Below are 23,761 nucleotides of genomic sequence, written 5' to 3'. Positions count from 1 at the left end.
TTCATAGCGTTATAGTCTGAAAATATGCAAGGGATGATCTCAATCTTTTTGTACTTGCTGAGGGCTGATTTGTGCCACAGCATGTGATCTATTCTGGAGAATGTTCCATGTACACTTGAGAAGAATGTGTATTCTGATGCTTTGGGATGAAATATTCTTAATGTAAACTGTTAAGTCCATCCGGTCCAGCGTGCCATTCAAAGCCAGTGTTTCCTTGTTGGTTTTCTGCTTAGGTGATCTGTCCATTGCTATAAGTGGAGTGTTAAAGTCCCCTACTATTATGGTATTATTATCAATGAGTTTATGTTTGTGATTAATGGACTTATATGTTTGGGTGTTTCTTTGTTGGGGGCATAAATATTTGCCCCCAACTGTTAGATCTTACTGGTGGATAGACCCCTTAGTTATGATATATGATATAATGCCCTTCTTCACCTCTTGTTACAGCCTCTGTTTTAAAATCCAGTTTGTCTGGGGGCGCTGAGGTGGCTCGGTTATTTGAGCATCCAACTTTGGCTCAAGTCATGATCTCACAGTTTCTGAGTTCGAGCCCTGCATCGGGCTCGCTGCTGTCAGTGCAGAGCCCACTTTGGATCCTCTGTCCCCCCCTCTCTCTGACCTTCCCCACTTGCTCTCTGTCTCTCTCGTAAATAAATAAACATTAAAATCTAGTTTGTCTGATAGAAGTATGGCTACTCCAACTTTCTTTTGATGTCCATTAACATGATAAATGGTTCTCCATCCCCTTACTTTCAATCTTCCAGGTGTCTAAAACGAGTCTCTTGTAGGCAGCATATAGATGGCCCCCTTTTTTTTTTTTAATCCATTCTGATACCCTATGTCTTTTGATTGGAGCATTTAGTCCATTTACATTTAGAGTGATTACTGAAAAATATGAATTTAGTGCCATAGTGTTGCCTATAGAGTTGGAGTTTCTGGTGATGTTCTCTGATCCTTTCTAGTCTTTGTTGCTTTCGTCCTTTTTTGTTTCATTTTGTTTTTTCTCCAAATAGTCCTCCTTAAAATTTCTTGAAGGGCTGGTGTAGTGATCACACACTCCTTTCATTTTTGTTTGTCTGGGAATCTCTTCATCGAGAGAGAGAGTCTTAAGCAGGTTCCATGCTCAGTTTGGAGACTGACACGGGGCTCAATCCCACAACTGTGGGATAGTGACCTGAGCTGAAATCATGAGTCAGACGCTCAACCGAAAGAGCCACTCAGGTGCCTTTTTTTTAAATAGCCACATTAATATCATTTTAAAAAGTCTTTAATGTAAATCAGCCTCAAAAAGCTAGGTCTGAATGAATAGAAAAATAATAGTCTTTAAATTTCAAAACTGGTTCCCTTTTACTGAATGATTTAACATAAAATACAAGGAACTGGTCTAATGGGTCCAGGTCTAAGGTAAAACAGAAGACTCTATACTGAGTTCTGTCTTGATGATATAATATAAATATTATTCAAATGGAACAGAAATCCGATAGCTTAGTTTAAATGTTTCTTTATGTTAATTTCAAGTCCTAAAAATTATCCAGACATTGAGCAGATGTTATTTATATCTTAAAAAGCCTCTTCTTTAGTTTTTTACAAAGAACAAGACATTTGAGGAAAGCAGACACGGAGGAAGTATGACACCCACAAAGAACCATTATGGAATGTTTTCCTACATATGAAACATCTTGTAACCCCAGGCAAAGGCTCTGATGTTGACTGTAAACAGCACAGCCCTGCATTTAAAAATATAGACAGATAAGCAGATAGGTGGAGAGACAGATATGCACATGGGTCCGTATGTGTATAGCCACATAAAATGTACACTATATGCACCCATGTCCACAAACACATATAGAGTAAAGTTTCTGAAAAATATGATGTAAGCTTTACATCTTTCTTCAAAGTTACTAGAAACATGGGCTTTCATGTAACCTGAGCTTTGGCAAATTTTTTTTTTTTCAACTGCCAAGTTCTATCTAGGGAAATGAACGCCTACCTAGTTAACACATAAAGAAATAGGACTTAATACATTTTAGGTTATAAATGGAGTCTTTAAAATACCCATGTGTTATAACAAGTGTATTATGAACACTATGTTTGTTGGCAAAAACTAACACTTCTATTAGTTTTCTACTGGAGGATCGATGTCAGCAAAATGGTGGTATAGGAATCTCTAGTGCCTGTATCCTCCCAGAAATATCAATTTTAAGACCTATCCATGCACGAAAATACTTCCACAAGAGCTAAGGATTCTAGGTGAGGGATTACAGCACCTGGGTGGAGGTGAGCTATATGAAAAGATAGGCTAGATAGATTCACACACCCTCTTCACCTCTCCTTTGAGCCCAGACAGCTCAGCATGGAGAAAGGGAGCCTTTCTGTGAGAGAAGTTGAGTAAAGTGAGTGTCTGACTTCACCACAGCCTCCAGTCCGGCTTGCCCCGGCACCACAGTGACTCTCATTGCCCTTAATGGCTCTGGCCGCTGCCCACCCTGGTGCCCGTGGGATTCTACATCCTTAGGTGGCTCCTTGGTAGTGCCTGCGAAACCGGGTGGCCCGCTTGCCCCAGTGCCTGTCGGCTCTGGTGGCTACAAGTGGCTCCTGCACACCTAAGTCCCTTGCCCAAGGGGCACCAGGAGGCCCCGGTGGTTCCAGGCAGCCTCCACGGCCCCAGGCTCCCAGACAGCTCCCCAGCCAGCTCCCACGAGCCCAGGCTCCTGGCACATCCCAGCATCCGCCAGCTCCCAGGCAGCAACTTTGGCCCTGTGCTTCCAATCAGCACCTGTAAACCCAGAGATAGTATGACTAGGCCTAGACACAGGATGACTACTGTGTCCTCAAGCTTTCAAGCCACCTCAGCACCAGGCTAGCTACTAGCCCCAAGCCTCCAGACCATCCCAGCCCCAGGTCAACCCTCCTCCAGGAATAAAGGAACTGGCAGCACCATTTCCCTCCACCGGCCCAACATAAACACACATCCACCCACGGGACTTGCTCACACCGCTGCTTCTATCCCTGCACATTGTGCTTCTGCCAGTGTACCCCTTTCGACAGCCCGCCTTAGTCTGGATGCTGCGGGGCTCCTCCCCCAGATAACCCACGGCACCAAAGCTTGCCCGCGTGCCAGCCCCTCTGCCCTCCACTGTGCTTCAGCAGATCCGCCCTGTCCGGTACACTCTTGGCCGGAGCCCATACAGGACGGTGCCGCAGGCCTGGTAGTGTGCAAGCAGCCCCTACAGTGGCCAGCACCACTCCAAGGTGACTTCTGCCCTGGAGACTGGGAAAAATAACCACACACACACACACACACACACACACACACCAGTCAGATGGAGGCCCCAGCCGTGGGCTGGCGGCAGACAACCGGTCCAACTGCAGGCCCTGCGAACCGGTGAAAGCTTCTCAGGGGACAACACAGGGAAAGCGTCCTGCACTTTGGTGCTACTGTATCTCTGGCAAATGCTTGTTCTGCCTCGACTGGAGCCCAAGGCCTCTCCAGACCGGCCCACCACCCCGCAAAGGCGAAGGGAGCCACTGCAGACGACTGGACCGAAGGAGAAAGTGGCTCAGCCACACAGCAGGGCACACGCATCACACACAGGAGACATTCTCTGAAGCACCAGGGTGTCGTAAACAGGGAACGCTGCATGGCAGGGCTTACGAGACCGCTTCTTTACGAGACCAGTACTTTAGGGGTGCCTGGGTGGCTCAACAGGTTCAGTACCTGACTCTTGATTTTGGCTTCGGTCGTGATCTCACAGTTTGTGAGACTGATCCCTGCATCAGGTTCTGTGCCGACAGCGCGGAGCCTGCTTGAGATTCTCTCTTTCCCTCGCTCTCTCTTCCTCTCCCCTGCTCTCTCTCTTTCTCTCAAAATAAATAAATAAACATAAAAAAAAAATAAGGCCAATGCTATAAAGAACAGGGGACAGCCTGACTTTTCTCACACACTGAAACAGACACAGAGAGACAAACTGAGGAGACAGAGGAGTATGTCCCAAACAAAAGAACAGGAGAATATCACAGCAAGAGACCTAAGTGAAACAGAGGTAAATAATATGCCCGATAGGGAATTTAAAGTAATGATCATAAAGATACTCACTGGACTTGACAGAAGAGTGGAGGACATAAGTGAGACCCCTAATGATGAGATATAAAAGAATCCATCAGAAATGAAGAATACAATAAATGAAATTAAAGATACATGAGATAGTATAAATAGTAGGCTAGACGAGGCAGAAGAACCAATCACTGACCCTACAGGATGGAGTAAGTGAAAGTAATCAAGCTGAGCAGATGAGGAAAAAAATTTATGCAAAAGAAGAACAGACTTAGGCAATTCGGTGATACCATCAAATGTAATAACATGACATGACAGGGATCCCAGAAAGACAAGAGAAAGCAAAGGGGACAGAAAATGTATTTGAAGAAATAGTTGAAAACTTCCTGAATCTGGAGAAGGAAACAGAAATCCAGATCCCCCAACAAAATATAACCAAAGAAGTTCCACGCCAAGACACATAGTAATTAAAATGGCAAAAAGTAGTGAGAAAGGAAAAAATTTAAAAGCAGCAAGAGAAAAGAAGTCAGTCACCTACAAGGGAAAGCCCATAAGGCTGTCAGCAGAATTTTCAACAGAAACTTAGCAGGCCAGAAGGGAGTAGCAGGATATATCCAAAGTGCTCAAAGGAAAAAATGTGCAGACAAGAACACTAGACCTAGCAAGGCTATCATTCAGAATAGAAGGAGAGATAAAGAGTTTCCCAGAAATGTTAAAGGGGACTCTTTGAGTGAAAAGACCATAAGCAAGAATAAGAAAAGTAGGAATCAAAAAAGCAATAAAAACAAGTTCTCTGTAAATATCACTCAAGGGATTCACAAAATAAAGGGACGTAAAGTATGCCACCATATACCTAAAATGTAGAGAGGAGAAGAGTAAATAATGGGTTCTGAGCCTGGATGGCTCAGTCGGTTAAGCATCCAACTCTTGATCTTAGCTTAGGTCATGATCTCACAATTCATGAGATTAAGCCCCACATCAGACTCTGCACTGACAGCATGGAGCCTGCTTGGGATTCTCTCTCTCTCCCTCGTTCTCTGCCTCTCCTTGGCTTGCACTCTCTTTCTCTCTCCCCTTCTCAAAATAAATAAATAAACTTAAAAAAAAAAGAATGGGTTCAAATTTAAGTGACCATCAACTTAATACAGACTGCCATATGAACAAGAAGTTATATACATACCTAATGGTAACCACAAGTCAAAACTACTAACAGATATACAGAAAATAAAGAGAAGAAGTCCAAGTATATGACTAAAGAAAGCCAAGTAATCATGAAAAAAGAGAGCAAGAGAAGAAAGGAATGGAGAAAAACTGTAAAAACAACCATAAAACATGTAACAAAATGGCAATAAATACATATGTATCAATAATTACTTTGAATGTAAATAGGCTAAACACTCCAATCAAAAGACAAAGTGTGATGGAGTGAATGAGAAAACAAGACCCACCTGGACATTACACGGATCCCAGACCCACACTGCCTAGAAAGAGCCTCATTTCAGACCTAAAGACACATGTGGATTGAAAGTGAAGGGATGCACACTCAGTGGCAGCCACTGTGGAGACTGGGCTTCGCTCGTTCGTGCACCTTGCTCAGCCTCTCTGCAACCATGTCTGACAAACCCAGTATGACTGAGATTGAGAAATTCAATAAGTCAAAACTGAAGAAGATAAATGCAAGAGAAAACTCCACAGCCTTCAAAAGAAACAGCTAAACAGGAGACGCTAGCAGGTGAATCATGAGGCATGCACCACCAATCTGCACTGTGCATTCCACAAGCACTGCCTTCTTATTTTACTTCTTTTAGCTGTTTAACTTTGTAAAATACAAAGAGGTGGGATCAAGTTTAAATGACTGTGTCGCCCTTTTTCCACATCAAAGAAGAGAACTACTGACAATGAAGGCCATGCCTGCCTCTCCCATCTGTCTATCTGGCTAGCAGGGAAGGAAAAGAGTTTGCGTTCTGGGAAGGAAGAAGCTGTGTAAAACAACAGTGAAATCTAGGGCATAAATCAATCTGGTCCAAGGAATCCTGCAGGCTGTAAAATGTAGTTTAATCAGAGTGCCATTTTTTTTGCTCAAATGATTTTAGTTACTGGAATGCACAATTTTTTAAATATGCAAATAAAAAGTTTCAAAACCTGAAAAGAAAAAAAAAGAAAGTGAAGAGACAGAGAAGAAGCATTTATCACTCAAATAGATGTGAAAAGAAAGTCGGGATAGCAATACTATTTATATCGGACAAAACAGATTTTAAAACAAAGATTGTAACATAACACAAACAAGTACACTAAATAATCAATAAGGGGACAATCCAATAAGAAGATATAACAATTGTAGGGGCTCCTGGGTGGCTCAGTTGGTTAAGCGACCGACTTCGGCTCAGGTCATGATCTCATGGTCCGTGAATTCGAGCCCCGTGTCAGGCTCTGTGCTGACAGCTCAGAGCCTGGGCCTGCTTCAGATTCTGTGCCTCCCTCTCTCTCTGACCCTCCCTCGTTCATGTTCTGTCTCTCTCTGTCTCAAAATAAATAAACATTACAAAAAAATTAAAAAAAAAAAGAAGATATAACAATTGTAAATATTTAGGCACCCAACGTAGAAGTACCCAAATACATAAAACAGTTAATAACAAACATAAAAAAGAAATAATTGATAGTAATTACATCAACAGACAGATCATCTAAACAGAAAATCAACAAGGAAACAATGGCTTTGAATGACACACTGGACCAGATGGACTTAACAGATATATTCATCCTAAAACAGCAGAACACACATTCTTTTCAAGTGACATGGAACATATTCCACAACAGATCACATATTACGCCATAAAACAGGTCTCCACAAATGCAAAAAGATCAAAGTCATCCCATGCATCTTTTCTGACCACAGTGCTATGAAATTAGAAATCAACCACAAGAAAAAAAATCTGGAAAGAACACAAATACATGCAGGTTAAATAACATGCTACTAAACAGTGAATAGGTCAAACAAGAAATCAAAGAGGAAATCACAAACTACAGGGAGATAAATAAAAATGAAAACAAAATGATCCAAAATTTTTGGGATGAAGCAACAGAAGTTTATAAAGGGAAGTTTATAGGAATACAGACCTACCTGAAGAAAAATCTCAAATAAACAACCTAACCTTACACCTAAAGGAGCCAAAAAAAGAACAACAAACAACACCCAAAACCAGTAGAAGAAAGGAAATAATAAAGGTTAGAGCAGAAATAAATGAAATAGAAACTAAAAAAACAAAACAAAACAAAAAAATGCGCGCGCGCACACACACACACACACACACACACACACACACACACACAAACAATAGAACAGTTCAATGAAACTAGGAGCTCGTTCTTTGAAAAGATCAATAAAACTGATAAAGCTTTATGGCACAAAAACAGACACATAGACCAATGGAATAGAATAGAAACCCCAGAACTAGACCCACAAACGTATGGCCAACTCATCTTTGACAAAGCAGGAAAGAACATCCAATGGAAAAAAGACAGTCTCTTTAACAAATGGTGCTGGGAGAACTGGACAGCAACATGCAGAAGGTTGAAACTAGACCACTTTCTCACACCATTCACAAAAATAAACTCAAAATGGATAAAGGACCTGAATGTGAGACAGGAAACCATCAAAACCCTAGAGGAGAAAGCAGGAAAAGACCTCTCTGACCTCAGCCGTAGCAATCTCTTACTCGACACATCCCCAAAGGCAAGGGAATTAAAAGCAAAAGTGAATTACTGGGACCTTATGAAGATAAAAAGCTTCTGCACAGCAAAGGAAACAACCAACAAAACTAAAAGGCAACCAACGGAATGGGAAAAGATATTTGCAAATGACATATCGGACAAAGGGCTAGTATCCAAAATCTATAAAGAGCTCACCAAACTCCACACCCGAAAAGCAAATAACCCAGTGAAGAAATGGGCAGAAAACATGAATAGACACTTCTCTAAAGAAGACATCCGGATGGCCAACAGGCACATGAAAAGATGTTCAGCGTCGCTCCTTATCAGGGAAATACAAATCAAAACCACACTCAGATATCACCTCACGCCAGTCAGAGTGGCCAAAATGAACAAATCAGGAGACTATAGATGCTGGAGAGGATGTGGAGAAACGGGAACCCTCTTGCACTGTTGGTGGGAATGCAAATTGGTGCAGCCGCTCTGGAAAGCAGTGTGGAGGTTCCTCAGAAAATTAAAAATAGACCTACCCTATGACCCAGCAATAGCACTGCTAGGAATTTATCCAAGGGACACAGGAGTACTGACGCATAGGGGCACTTGTACCCCAATGTTCATAGCAGCACTCTCAACAATAGCCAAATTATGGAAAGAGCCTAAATGTCCATCAACTGATGAATGGATAAAGAAATTGTGGTTTATATACACTATGGAATACTACATGGCAATGAGAAAAAATGAAATATGGCCTTTTGTAGCAACGTGGATGGAACTGGAGAGTGTGATGCTAAGTGAAATAAGCCATACAGAGAAAGACAGATACCATATGGTTTCACTCTTATGTGGATCCTGAGAAACTTAACAGGAACCCATGGGGGAGGGGAAGGAAAAAAAAAAAAAAGAGGTTAGAGTGGGAGAGAGCCAAAGCATAAGAGACTGTTGAGAACTGAGAGCAAACTGAGGGTTGATGGGGGGTGGGAGGGAGGAGAGGGTGGGTGATGGGTATTGAGGAGGGCACCTTTTGGGATGAGCACTGGGTGTTGTATGGAAACCAATTTGACAATAAATTTCATATATAAATAAAAAAAAAACTGATAAAGCTTTAGCCAGACTCCTAAGGAAAAAAAAAAAGAGTACTCAAACAAATTCAGAAATGAAAAAGGAGAAATAACAACCCAACACCACAGAACTACGATTAAGAGAATATTATGAAAAATCATATGCCAACAAGTTGGACAACCTAAAAGAAATGGATAAATTCATAGAAACCTGCACCTCCCAAAACTGAATCAGGAAGAAACAAAATTTGAACAGCCCAATTACCAGCAAACAAAATTGAATCAGTAATCAAAAAACTCCCAACAAACAAAGGTTCTGGACCAGATGGCTTCACGGGTGAATTCTACCAAACATTTAAAGAAGAGTTAATATCTATCCTTACCACCAACATCTATTCCAAAAAATAGAAGATGAAGGAAAATTTCCAAATTTGTTCTATGAGGTCTGCATTACCCTGATATCAAAACCAGATAAAGACATCACAAAAAAAGAGAAGTACAGGCTGATACCTCTGATGAATATAGATGCAAAAATCTTCAGCAAGATATTAGCAAACCCAATCCAACAACACAGTAAAAAATCATTTAGGATGCCTGGGTGGCTCAGCTAAGCGTCTGACTTCAGTTCAGGTCATGATCTTGAAGTTCGTGGGTTCAAGACCCACAATGGGCTCTGTGCCCACAGCTCGGAGCCTGGAGCCTGCTTCAGATTCTGTGCCTCCCTTTCTCTCTGCCCCTCCCCTGCTCGCACTCTGTCTCTCTCTCTCTCTTTCTCTCTCTCTCTCTCTCTCTCTCTCTCTCAAAAATAAATAAACATTAAAAAAAAATCATTCACCATGTTCAAGTGGAATGTATTCCTGGGTTGCAAGGATGGTTCAATATTCGCAAATCAATCAACATGATACATCACATCAAAAAGAGAAAGGATAAAAACCATGCAATCATTTCAATAGATGCAGAAAAAGCAGAGAGAAATGACCGTAATCCCCAAGATGACATTTAACACCAGGCCAGGACAGTAACCATCATACAGAAAATGGAGCAGAGAGAGAGAGATTCTGTAAGGGAGAACTCCCAAGAAAAACCTGAGTCCTCAACAGAAACAAACAATGCAAAAAAAGAGAGCCAGGCAACTGGAAATACCAATAAAAACAAAACATCATGGATCACCTGTGAAGCCTCCAGTACAAATTAAACCAGGAAGACAATGTATTCCGAGGAATCAAATGGACTCCAAGTAAGAAACAGAATGGGTAAACATCTAAGAGATGATAAAAATATGCAGAAAGCATAAGTTACATCTCGCAAGGAAAAACATGAAAAGTAATTAGAAAACTAAAAAACAAAACCCAAGCTCACAGATACAGAGAACAGTCTGGTGGTTGCCAGGGTGGAAGTAGGAAGAGTGTGAAATGGATGAAGGGGCTCAACAGGTACAAATTTCTAGTTTATAAGATAAAGTAAGACATGGGATATAACACATAGCATAGTGATCATGGTTAATAATACAGTACTGCATGTTTGAAAGTTACCAAGATAGATCTCAAAAGTTCTCATCGTAAGAAAAAAAATCGTAACTATGTACAGTGACAAATGTTAACCAGACTTATTGTGATCATTTTCCAATACACACAAATGTCAAATCATTATGTTATATACCTGAAACTGATGTAATGTTACATGTAAATTATATCTCAATTAAAAAAAAAAAACAGAAAGCAAGCAAGCTAAGACAGTAATACTTCTGCACTTGACTCTGTAACTAGGTACATGTATCTTGAATTTTTAAAATTCTCTAAGACACAATATAGAAGAGGTCACAGACTGAGTCCATGATTGCTTGAAAGAACACAGAGAAAAGTTCCATGAGGGGTAACTTTGGGTTCAAAACAAAGATGTTCTACCCCTTAAAGATGTTCAGAAATGAAACAAATGAGTTGAATACCACAAGACTCCGAGCAGAGATTAAACGGCTACCTATATGGGATGCTACAAAGGGATTCTTATCCTGGGTGGAAGATTCACTACTCATTCAGCAAATGATCTAAGACTTTTCCAACTCTTCACTTCTATTTACAAAACAGGTTACATCAGGAGACAACAGCCCCTTTACATGTGAGAGCTATTCCTCAGGATAGAAAGTTTTACTTAAGAAATGACATGGGCAATAAGGAAAACTTTTACTTTTAGAATGCCCTATATAGATTTTGTCATATAATATTATTTGCCTGATAAGTAGAAATAAACATTCATAATTACCCTTCTAATAAAATTTTAAAATCAATAAAAGTATGTATCATAAAAACAACACAGCATCCAGTTATACTGAATTTCTTCTCTCTTACCAATCATAACCTACAGCAAAAGATGTTTCAATTACAGGAGCAATGAGTTTTGCAGCTGTCATGATGTATTTTTCTGCCATAGCTTTCCTGTATCAAAGAAACAAAAAAGTATTGTTTAGAAACATGGTATAGAGAGCTTGGATTTTTTTAAGTATAAACATTGTCTGTCAAAGCTAACATACCATCAAAGTCTACTAGATGGACAGCTACACTAGAGATCTGTCCATAAGTCAGGTTGACAACCATGGCTACGAGATGGGACTAGCAAGGCATGACTGCCTTCTGGACCAAATTTAACTTTTTTTTTTAATTAAAAAAATTTTTTTTGAATGTTTATTTATTTTTGAGAGAAAGAGAGACAGAGAATGAGCGGGGGAGGGGCAGAGAGGGAGACACAGAATCCGAAGCAGGCTCCAGGCTCTGAGCTGTCAGCACAGAGCCCGACGCAGGGCTCCATCTCACGAGCCATGAGATCGTGACCTGAGCCGAAGTCGGACGCTCAACCGACTGAGCCACCCAGGCGCCCCAACTCTTTCTTTTTTTTCAGTGCATGCCGACAAATCAAAAAGAAACACTGGAGGAGCACAAAGCTCTGCAGCTGAAGCTATATAACTGCACTGTCCATGGCCATGAAAGGAGAGGGTAAAAATGACCACTGAAGAAGAGTGTGTACGGTAAATGGTAAAACTGAATTACTACATGTCTCCACAGATTTGTCTAATCTGTACCTTTCATATAAATGGAATCATAGATATACAGTCTTTTGTGACTGCCTCCTTTATTTATCATGTTTTCAGGGTTCGTGTTTATTGTAGCATGTATTGGTCCTTCATTTCTTTTTGTGGCCAAATAATATTCCATTATATGGATAGACTATATATTCTTTATCCATTTAACAGTTGTGGACATTGGGTTGTTTCTACTTTTTGGATATTATAAATGCTGCTTCTATGAACATTTGTGTGAAGTTACTGTGTGAATGTATGCTCTAATCACCTAAGAAGAGAAACTGTTGGGTTAAGTATGAGGAACTTTTGCTGAAGAACCTTTGCAGGAACTTCCAAACTGTTTTCCAAAGCGGCTGTAGCATTTTACATTCCTGCCACCAGCATGCAAGATTTCGATTTCTCCACATCCTCACCAACATGTGCTATTATCCGTCTTTTGATTAGTCATACAAGTGGGTATGAATTGGTACCCGGTTGAGGTTTTGAATTGCATTTTCCTAAGTATAGAAGTTAACACATCTTTTCAAGTGCTTACTGGGCATTTGCATACCTAGTTTGAAGAAATGTCTACTCAGACCCTTTGTATGTTTTTAACTGGGTTATTGGCCTTTTTATTATTGAGTTAGAAGAGTTCTTTTTATATTGGAGAAATAAGTCCCTTCTTGGATACATGGTTTGCAAAAATTTTCTCCCATTCAGTGGGCTTTCACTTTCTTGATGGTGTCCATTGAAGAACAAAAGTTTTAATTGTGATGAAGTCCAATTTACCTATTTTTTTTCCTTTTGGTGTGCTTTTGGTGTCGTATCTAAGAAGTCACTGCCTAACACAAGACCAATAATAATTACTTGTTTTTTCCTCACAGTTCTAGCTCTTATAGTTAGGTCTATGATCTATTTTAAAGTAATTTTTGTGTATGGTGTGAGAGAGGCACAACTTCATTCTCTCCCATGAGGATATTCAATTGTCCCAGCACCATTCGTTGAAAAGACTATCTTTTCCCCCATCGAATTGTCCTGGCACTGTTAATTATAAATACAAGAGATGATTTCTGGACTCTCAATTCTATCCTGATTTCTATGTCTATCTTTATGCTAACTAGCATAAAGTACTACCACGCTTGATTGGGGTAGCTTTGTAGTATAAGCCCTCCAACTTGGCTCTTCATTTTTCAACCTGTTCTGGCTAGTTTGGATCCGTTATATTTCCATATGAGTTTTAGGATCAACCTGTCACTTTCTAAAAACCAATGCTCGGATTTTGATATGGATTACACTGCATCTATAAAATAATTTGGGGAGGACTGACATCATAACATTAAGTGCCTCCCCACAAAAATGGGAGGTCTTCCCATTGACCTAGCATATCCTTCAACGATGTCTTATAGTTTTCAGAGTATAAACTTTACATTTCATTTGTTAATATTATTCCTAATTATTTTTTATGCTACTGTAAATGCAATGACAAGTTTAATTTTGGATACTTCACTGGTAGTATATAGTACATCAATATAGTATTGATGCTTATATTTTGATCTCTTACTCTGCAAGCTTGCTGAACCTACTAGCTGTAATTGTTTTTTAGTGGATTCTAAAATTTTATGTAGGATATTCCATGTATAAGATCATGTGGTCTCTAAACAGACATAGTTTTACTTTTCTTTCCAATCTGGATGTCTCTTTACTTTTTTCTTGCCTAATTTCCATAGTTAGAACCCCTAGTGCAATGTTGAATAGAATTGGTAAGAGTGAATAATATCTTGTTTTTGTTTCCTTATCTTGTTTCTGATCTAAGGGGGAAAGCATTTAGTCTTTCACCATTAAATATTATGTCAAACTGTGGGTTCTTCATAAATGTCCTTTATCAGATTGAGGAACTTCCTTTCTACTTCTAGCCTCTTGAGGTTTTGTTTGTTTAGCATCAAAGTACACTAGATTTTATCAAAAACATCTTTAAAATTTATTTATTTAAATTCAAGTTAGTTAACATACCGTGTAGTATTGGTTTCAGGAGTAGAATTTAGTGATTCATCACTTACATACGACACCCAGTACTCATCCAAACAAGTGTCCTCCTTAATGCCCATCACCCATTTAGCCCAGCCCCCCCACCCACCCTCTAGCAACCCTCAGTTTGTTTTTAAGAGTCTCTAAAGGTTTGCCTCCTTCTGTGTTTTTTTTTTTTTTTAAGTTTATTTCTTTTGAGAGAGCGAGAGAGCAAGAGCACATGCACAAGCAGGGGACGGGCAGCAAGAGGGAGGAGAGAATCCCAAGCAGGGATTCCCAATTAAGGGCTTGAACTCACAAGCCATGAGATCATAACCCGAGTGGAAATCAAGAGTCGGATGCTCAACCGACTGAGCCACCCAGGCACTCCTCTGTTTTTATTTTTCCTTCCCTTCACCTATGTTTACCTGTTTTATTTCCTAAATTCCACACGAATGAAATCGTATTTGTCTTTCTCTGACTTATTTTGCTTGGCATAATACACTCTAGTTCCATCCACATTGCTGCAAATGGCAAGATTTCATTCTTTTTTATCTTCTTTACCCGTTCTTCAGTCGATAAACATTGGGTTCTTTCCATAATTTGGCTAATTGTTGATAGCACGGCTATAAACACTGGGGTGCAGGTGCCCGTTCAAATCAGCATTTCTGTATCCTTTAGATAAATGCCTAGTAGTGCAATTGCTACCCTAAGGGGCAGTTCTACTTCACATTTTTTGAGGAACCTCCATACTGTTTTCCAGAGTGGCTGCACCAATTTGCATTCCCACCAACAGCACAAAAGTGTTCCCCTTTCTCTGCATCCTCACCAACATCTGTTATTTCCTGAGTTAATTTTAGCCATCTCACAGGTGTGAGGTGGCATCTCATTGGGGTTTTGATTTGTGTTTCCCTGATGATGAATGATCTTGAGTATCTTTTCATGTGTTTGTTAGCCATCTGGACGTCTTCTTTGGTAAAGTGTTCATTCGTGTCTTTGGTTCATTTCTTGACAGGATTATTTGTTTTTTGGGTGTGGAGTTTGGTAAGTTCTTTACAGATTTTTGATACTAACCCTGTATCTGGTGTGTCTAATATCTTCTCCCATATTCTTGCTAATATCTTCTCCCATTCCGTCAGTTGCCTTTTAGTTTTGTTGGTTTCCTTCACTGTGCAGAAGCTTTTTTTAACTTTTTAAAAATTTATTTGAAGAGAGAGAGAGTTTGTACACATGTGGAGGAGAGGCAGAGAGAAAGACAGAGAGAGAATCCCAAGCAGGCTCAGTGCTGTCAGCACAGCATCCGATGTAAGGCTTGATCTCACAACTGTGAGATCATGACCTGAGCAGAAACCAAGAGTCGGATGTTTAACTGAATGAGCCACCCAGGCGCCTCCAGAAGCTTTTTATCTTGATGAGGTCCCAGTAGTTCATTTTCCCTCGCCTCCAGAGACAGGTCTAGTAGAAGTTGCTGCAGTCAAAGTCAAAGAGGTTGTTGCCTTGTTTTCTCCTGTAGGATTTTGATGGTTTCCTGTCTCACATTTAGGTCTTTCATCCATTTTAAATTTATTTTTGTCTATGGTGCAAGAAAGTGGTCCAGATTCATTCTTCTGCAGGTCGCTGTCCAGTTTTCCCAACATCATTTGCTGAAGATACTCCACTGGATATTCTTTCCTGCTTTGTCAAAGATTAATTGGCCATACATTGTGGTCCACTTCTGGGTTCTCTATTCTGTTCCACTGACCTATATGCATCTGTTTTTGTGCCAGTACCATACTGTCTTGATGATTACAGGTTTGTAATGCAATTTGAAGTCCAGAATTGTGATGCCTCCAGTTTGTGTTTTCTTTTTCAACATAACTTTGGCTATTTGGTGTCTTTTTTGGTTCCATACAAATTTTAGGTTTGTTCTAGCTACGTGAAGAATGCTGGTGTTTCTGTGACAGGGATTGCACTGAATGTGTAGATTGCATTTGGTAGTATAGACAATTTAACAATATTTGTTCTTCCAATCCATGAGCATGGGATGTTTCTCCATTTCTTTGTGTCTTCTTTAATTTCTTATACAAGCTTTCTATAGTTTTTAGTGTGCAGATCTTTTACCTCTTTGGTTAGGTTTATTCCTAGGTATTCTATGGCTTTTGGTGCAATTGTAAATGGGATCAATTCCTTGGTTTCTCTTTCTGCTGCTTCATTATTGGTGTACAGAAATGCAACTGATTTTCGTACGTTGATTTTATATTCTGCAATTTTGCTGAATTCATGTCTCAATTCTAGGAGTCTTTTGGGTTTTCCACATAGAGTATCATGTCATCTGTCAAGAGTGAAAGTTTGACTTCTTTCTTGCCGATTTGTATACCTTTTCTTTTTGTTGTCTGATTGCCGAGGCTAGGACTTCCAGGACTATGTTGAACAACAGTGGTGACAGCAGACATCCTTGTTGTGTTCCTGACCTGAGGGGGGAAGCTATCAGTTCTTCCCTACTGAGGATATTATCTGAGGGTCTTTCATATATAGGCTTTAGAATGTTGAGATATATTCCTTCTATCCCTACCTTCTTGAGGGTTTTTATCCAGAATGGATGCTGTATTTTGTCAAATGCTTTTTCTGCATCTACTGAGAGGATCATATGGTTCTTAACCTTTTATTAATGTGGTATATCACACTGATTGATTTGCAAATATTGAACCAGCCCTGTAGCCCAGGAATAAATCCCACTTGATCTTTTTCTTTGGTTTAAACTGAGATGATGATGTGGTTTTGTCCTCTATTCTATTGATATCCTTTATTATACTCATTGTTTTTTAGATCTGTTGTTTCTTTCTTTCTTTCTTTCTTTCTTTTTTTTTTTTTTTTTTTTTTGTCTTATTTTGGTATCAGGGGAATGCTAGCCCCATAAAATGAACTATCTTCTGGAATAAACTGTATAGAACTGATGTTAATTCCTAGAACTCCCTAGTAAAACCATATGGGCCTGGAGATCTCTTTTTGGGGTGTTTCAAAATTACAAATTAAATCACATTAGGTGAGTTGTGGTCATTTATGTTTTTCCAGAGAGTGGTCCCATTCTGTCCAAGGTGTCAACTTTATGGGTACAGGGTTGCTTGTAGTATTCCCTTATTATCTTTTTTGATGTCTGCTAAGTCTGTAGAGATAGATCCTGTTTTGTTCCTGATACTGGTAATTTGTGTCTTCTCTATTTTTTGTCAGTTTTGCTCTAAGTTTCTCAATTTTATTGATCTATTCAAAGAATCAGCTCTGTGTTTCATTGATATTTCTTTTTTTCAATGTTAATGATTTCTGTTATTATTTCTTCCTTTGGCTGATTTTGCTTTTCTTTTTCTAGTTTATTAATTTGACAGCTTAGAGTATTAATTTAAGGCTTTTCCACTATCATTCTAATTGCTTTCCCTTATGTGTTGTTTTTCTTTGTCTTCTTTCAAGCCTTTTTATCTTTAATTTTCAGAAGTTTAATCATAATGTATCTTCACATGGATTTCCTTGGGTTTACTCTTTTTGGTATTAATCATTTTTTTGTATCGTATATTTATTTCTCTCATCAAATTTGGGGAATTTTATCAGCCACTATTTCTTTAGCCCAATCTCTTTCTCCTCTCCATCCAAGACACAGATAATGCAAATGGCAGGTCTTTTGTTATAGTCCCAGATATCACTTAGGCTCTCTTCATTTCTGGTTTTTAGTCTATTTTCTCTCTGTTGTTCAGACGGGGTAATTTCCATTTTTCATCTTCCAGTTCACTGAATCTTTCCATTTCCCTTTTATTTTCCTGTGGAGCCCATCCACTAGGCTTTTTATTTGAATTATTGTATTTTTCAAAAAGTTAAAATTTTCCATTTGGTGCTTCTTTATATTTGCAGAGACTTCTTTTCTGAGGGTTTTTACTTTTAAATTTGGTTTAAGCATGCTCATAGTTGCTTGCTGAAGCATTTGTCTCACGTTTGCTTTGCCAGATAATTCTAACATCTTTGTCCTAATAATATTGGCATCTATTGATTAGATTTTTCATTCATTTGGTTTGAAATCATCCTACTTCCTTATGATGAGTGATTCTTGATCAAAACTTGGACATTACATGGAGCGCATGGGTGGCTCAGTCAGGTAAGTGTCCAACTTTGGCTCAAGTTACGATCTTGTGCTTTGTGAGTTCGAGCCCCACATCAGGCTCTATGCTGTCAGTGCGAAGCCCGCTTCAGATCCTGTCTCTCTCTGCCTCTCCCCTACTCATACTCTCAGTCTCTCTCAAAAATTAAAACATTAAAAAAAAGCTTGGATATTTCTACATTATAATACTCTGAATTTTTATTTAAGTCTGTTTTAGCTGCTTTCTTGACACTGCTCTAGCAGGGGGAGAAGAGACACAACCTTATGAGTGCCAGATAATAGATGTCCAGGTTTCCCCACACGGCCTTTTTTGATACTCGAGGCAGGAAGAAGTCCTTGTTTCTGCTGGATGGGGTAGGAGTTCCTGCTTCTACCACGGTCCCTATTGACACCATAGTGGGGTGGCCTTGTGACCACTGAGTGATGATGAAAGTTTTGATTCTCCACCATTTTCTCCAATACCAGAGAGAGGAGAAGGAGTGCTTCATTACTCTGATGGAGTAGAATTCCAGGCTCCCCATGTGCTATCTGCTGAAACCAAAGACTGCTGGGACTCATTAAGGGTCTGTGGAGATTAAAGTCCTGGCTCCCTACTTGGTCTTTTGGGATATGGAGTGTCTCCTTACAGCCTTTTCAGAGTGCGAAGCCAGGCTCCCACTTGACTTTTGTTGGCAGGCACAGGAGTGGGGCCGTAGTTTGTGTGCGCAGTATTTGTCTAAAAGTTTTCAGTCTTGATAGACTATTCCTTTCCTTGTCCTCTGGCTAGAAAATTGGGCTTTTCTTGGGGCTTTTTGTTTGTTTTTAAAAATATACCCACTGATGTTTTCTGACTGGCAATTTCTTCACATACAAGTCTGGGAAAGATGAGGGGACTCACTGCCACGTTGTTCCTCAGGTCCCGAGGTCCTTTGCTGATCTGCCCTCTTCTCCCCACCTTTCTTCTTGTATTTGTTTTATACATAATTTCCAAGGTTTTCATTTGTATTTAGTGGGAATAACAGGGAAAACTATGTCTACTCATCTTCCCAGAAGAAGTCAGTTATTTTCAATGCTAAACTAATGTTTTAAGTTCGAGAGTGAGAGAGAGAGAGGGAGAGAGAGAGAGAATACATGTGTGAGAGGGGGAGGTGCAGAGAGAGGGAGAAAAAGACCTCCATGCAGCTGTACTGTCAGTGCAGAGCCTGATATGGAGCTCAATCTCAACAAACTGTGAGATCGTGACCTGAGCTGAAATCAGGAGTCGGACAGACGCTTAACCAACTGAGCCACCCAGGCACCCCTAAACTAATTTTTAAAGTTAAACTAATTTCTGGGGTGCCTGGGTGGCTCAGTCGGTTGAGTGTCCGACTTTGGCTCAGGTCATGATCTCACAGTTTGTGAGTTTGAGCCCCGCGTCGGACTCTGTGCTGACAGCTCAGAGCCTGGAGCCTGCTTCGGATTCTGTGTCTCCCTTTCTCTCTGCCCCTTAGCCTCCTCATGTTCTGTCTCTCTCTCTCTTAAAAATAAAATAAAAACATAAAAAAAATTTTTAATTAAACTAATTTCTAAAAATTAAGGGCCTTCCACGCATATGATGAAATCTTATTCAGCCTTATAAAAGAAGGAAATCCTATCACATGCTACAACATGGAAGGACCTTGTAGACCTTGTAAGTGTACTAAAATTTCATTTACATGAGGAAAATAAAGCAAATTCATAGTAACAGAAAGGAGAACGGTGGGTGTTTGGTGGACCTGGAGAAATGTTGTTCAATGGGTAGAGATGCAGATTACGAAGATATAAAGAGTTCTGGGGTGAAATAAGTGAAGGGGATTAAGAGCACACTTATCGTGGTGAGCACTGAGGAATGTACAGGATTGTTGAATCGCTATATTGTATACCTGAAACTAATATAACATTAATTACACTGGAATTACAAATAAATAAAAATAATTTAAAAAATTAAAAAATAGATTTAGCATATGACCCAATACCTACACACACGAGTTCTGAAGACTGGTTATAAAACGTGAATGCATTTAACACTACCAAACCATGAAGTCTTTCTTATGCATCATGATTAAGATGGTAAATTTTATGCTATGTGTATTTTACCACAATTTAAAAAATTAAAGGCTCTCTATTGTGTGATATACTTCTAATATACCTGTTGCATGTTCAATACATATTAGAACTTTCAAACCATAGTTGGCAGAGTCTAGGTACCATACTGGAGGAAGGAAGAAAAAAGTACAATTTTGTCTTTGGGAGTTGAAATTTAATTGGGAAGCTGGACAAAAATACATCAAGATACAATTTTTTAACGAAAGGTAGTATAAACAAAGTTGCAACATTGCACCAAATGCAGAGGAGAAGTGAATTACAAGAAAATAGTAAGAGTAACTGGGTAAGAATAACTGGGGTCGGCCTGAGGACTGTGATTACTTAGGAGAAAAGAGAATCTAGTAATGTACAGAACTGGTGAAACAATAGCACTATTTAATATACTGAATATAACAAGTCTTGAGAGAAATAATCAGAATGTATATTTAACTCATAAAAATTAAACCTATGTTACTAAAGTGTGCAAAATATTACCGTTCACGTTCCATTTGCCTTAGATGATCATTTTTTATAGCTTCAATTACTAAGTTAGTATGTGGATCATCCTGGGAAAATAAAATTGGGAAAAAAGTGATTAATTCAGAAACAAATACCGAGAACTTGGATTTCTTTTTTTTTTTTTTTTAATTTTTTTTTAATGTGTATTCATTTTTGAGAGACAGAGAGAGACAGACCATGAGCGGGGAAGGGGCAAGAGAAAGAGGGAGACACAGAATCCGAAGCAGGCTCCAGGCTCCGAGCTATCAGCACAAGCCCGAGGTGGGGCTTGAACTCACGAACCGTGAGATCATGACCCGAGCCGAAGTCGGACATGAGCCACCCAGGTGCCCCTAAGAGCTGAACTGACTGAGCCACCCAGGTGCCCCTAAGAGCTTGGATTTCTAATCAAACACACCACTAAGTTAGTTAGTAGAGTAAATTAATCTTTCTAAACTGTTTTCCCTTATGTAAAGTAGAACTTTTCTTATTCCTGATTATCTATCACATTCTCCTTGAACTAACAGATTCTGAGCAGCTGATAAAAGGTCAGGCCGGATAGAACAGGACCAAGTACACAGAAGCTGTGCGATATTATAAATTCTAAACTCAAATGTAAATGATTTAATGATCATCAAATTACTTAGTAATCCATATCTCTACTCTTTATTAAAAATAGATTTTTTCACAACATAAATTTCTTCTCAATAAAAACAATATATATAATTAATGTTTACATAGCACATGCTATGTCCCAGGTACTGTTTTAAGCATTTCACTTGCATTATCTCACTTAATCCTCACAACCCTATAAAGTAGGTTATTATAAATTTCTATATTGTATATAAAGAACTGAGGCATAAGAAGAGTTAAGTATTGTATGGTGCAGCCAACAGCTAGGCGGTAATACCCTTACAATCTATTAACAAATCTATTAATTCAATTTATGAAATTGGCATTATTCTCTTATTTTTGATCTATAAATACAGGCAATTTCATACTGTTTGGTTTAATAGAAAATAATATGGCAGCATACCAATAATTTATATGTAAAACTCTGGAAAATATTTTAAAAACATTAAGAAAAATCATCTCACTCCCTGGAAACTACTGTTTCTATTTTGGTGTATTTCCTTTCAGTTTGTGTTCATGTATGGGTGTGTGCATATCTTTTTTTTTCATTTGGTTTTTCACTTAACATTATATAATATTTCCTCAGGTCTTTGAAAATATGAATTTTTTATTATGCTCTATCCTATGCATAAGGATAAGGAACTACTTCTTTTCATTTGTGATATATTTAGTATAGTTTGAGCTTCCTCTGTTCATAAATGACTGAAAAAAAATAGTAAAAAAACCAAGGATTTAGGGGTTCCTTGGTCAAGATATTATACTTAAGGAATGACACGTAATCATATTTTTGTAAGATTTTCCCTTTTTTTCAATAAAATTGTAAAGTCAGTTTTAACCATAATCTCTAGCCCTATTTCAACAGAGTCCCATTCTCAACCATTTAATTTAACTAACAAATGAAACTGGTAAAAGCACATTAATTAAATTTGATTAATTAAAACACATTAATATAGGGCTAGGAGAAACCTAAAAAGTCATCCATCTAACTCTCATTTCTGGAAACAGAAAAGCACGGACAACTAACAGCTAGCTACACAGCAGTTATCTTCATACTCACACTTGGTGAGATATATTTATCATCTTCATCAATTTCTAATGGAACCGCAATCAATTTTTGGAACGCCTTCTTCATTTTGTCTCGATCTCCAACAGCAAAGTAACTAAGAATCAGGTTGAAGCCTGCCTTCAGATTTGGTGCCAGACTCATTATGTGCTCAAATGAATTAATGGCATCTGAATATTGACCAGTTTTAATAAATGTAACACCAATGTTCTGCATGATTTTAATCCTAAAGAAAAAGAAACATGGATGAGTTTAAAAGTCCAATGTGTTTAGTACAGTAGTCAAGACACTCCACAGATAGTATCCTTTTCTTTCCCACTTTTGCTTTGTTTTGTTAAAGCTTTACTGAAGTTTAACTTACCTAAGTTCACTTGTTTTAACTATACAATTCAGTGATTGCTGCTATATCTACACAGCTGTGAATATATTAACTCATCTCCATTATCCTAAAAAGAGAATCTGTGCTCATTAGCAGCCACTCCCCATTCTCACTTCCTGCCCTAGGCAATCATTAACCTACTTTCTCTCTCTCTGGATTTGCCTTTTCTAAACATTGCATATAAATGGGGGTCATATAATATACAGTATTTTATACCTGGCTTCTTTTAATTACCACAATCTTTTGAAGGTTCCTCCATTCTTAGCATCTATCAGTTCTCCATTCCTTTTATATTTGCAAATAGTATTCCATAATATGAATACACCACATTTTATACACCCATTGCCTACTTGGCAGACATTTGACTGTTTCCACTTTTGGGCTATTAGGAATAATGCTATGAACATTCACATACAATCCTTTGTAACAGCATGTTTTCATTTCTCTTGGATATATACCTGGAAGTTGAATTACTGGTCCACTGGTAAATGTGTGTTCAACTTTTTAAGAAATTCCATACTTATTTTCCAAATTGGCTGTACCATTTTATATACCCCAATGTATGAGGTTTCCAATTTCTCTACATCCTCTTCAAAGGGATGTAGATGGGATTATGAATGTAATCCCATCTTATTTCTAACTACTCCTCAACATAATATCTCTGTTTCAACTAAATTCATTTATTCTGATCAGATCATGAATACTGTTATTTCCTTGACTCTTCTCGATTTTCCCTTTGTCTGGAATATTACCCTTTTTCTCTTCCTCACTTAAATAACCTGTCACAAGTACACCTTTCTTGAGCGCTCTTGTTCTTACCATCAGTTCCTTAACTTAGTTACTACAGCACCTCTTGATTATTGATAATTAAGCACTTGACATAAGCTATCCTACAATGCTCAAAGTCTTGGGCTCACCTGTGTTAAAAGTGCCTAAGGGCATTGTGTCCTAGAAGCTAGATATTTCCCAATGATAATGATGCACTGTTCAGAAACAAATAATCATTAAAGGTGGCATTTACAAATAAATTAACTTTCACAGAGGAACTGTACTAAGCGCCTAGGGACAATTATGACCGGTAAATATCCTGAAAACTTGCTATGTTCTCAA

At 38.8% G+C, this 23,761-nt stretch overlaps 1 protein-coding gene and 1 pseudogene across 7 annotated transcripts in view; one reads left to right on the top strand and one right to left on the bottom strand.

Moving 5' to 3' along the window:
• The window catches only part of IFT88 (intraflagellar transport 88), a 134,310-nt gene that overhangs the window by 74,935 nt on the left and 35,614 nt on the right, over window positions 1–23,761 (bottom strand). For all 7 annotated transcript variants that reach the window (XM_040447981.1, XM_040447982.1, XM_040447983.1 and 4 more), the window contains 3 exons: window positions 22,267–22,498; window positions 20,574–20,644; window positions 11,166–11,252 (listed from right to left, as the gene is read on the bottom strand). In XM_040447981.1, coding sequence (XP_040303915.1) covers window positions 11,166–11,252; window positions 20,574–20,644; window positions 22,267–22,498 — 390 coding nt within the window. The remainder of the gene's footprint in view (window positions 1–11,165; window positions 11,253–20,573; window positions 20,645–22,266; window positions 22,499–23,761) is intronic.
• LOC121012715 (thymosin beta-4-like) lies at window positions 5,576–5,812 on the top strand (annotated as a pseudogene).

The sequence above is a fragment of the Herpailurus yagouaroundi genome, unplaced genomic scaffold (genome assembly GCF_014898765.1).
Source record: "Herpailurus yagouaroundi ecotype Mexico unplaced genomic scaffold, PumYag 197, whole genome shotgun sequence".
NCBI lineage: Eukaryota > Metazoa > Chordata > Mammalia > Carnivora > Felidae > Herpailurus > Herpailurus yagouaroundi.
Note: the sequence above shows the minus strand (reverse complement) of the source record. Positions and strands in the feature narration are given on the sequence as shown.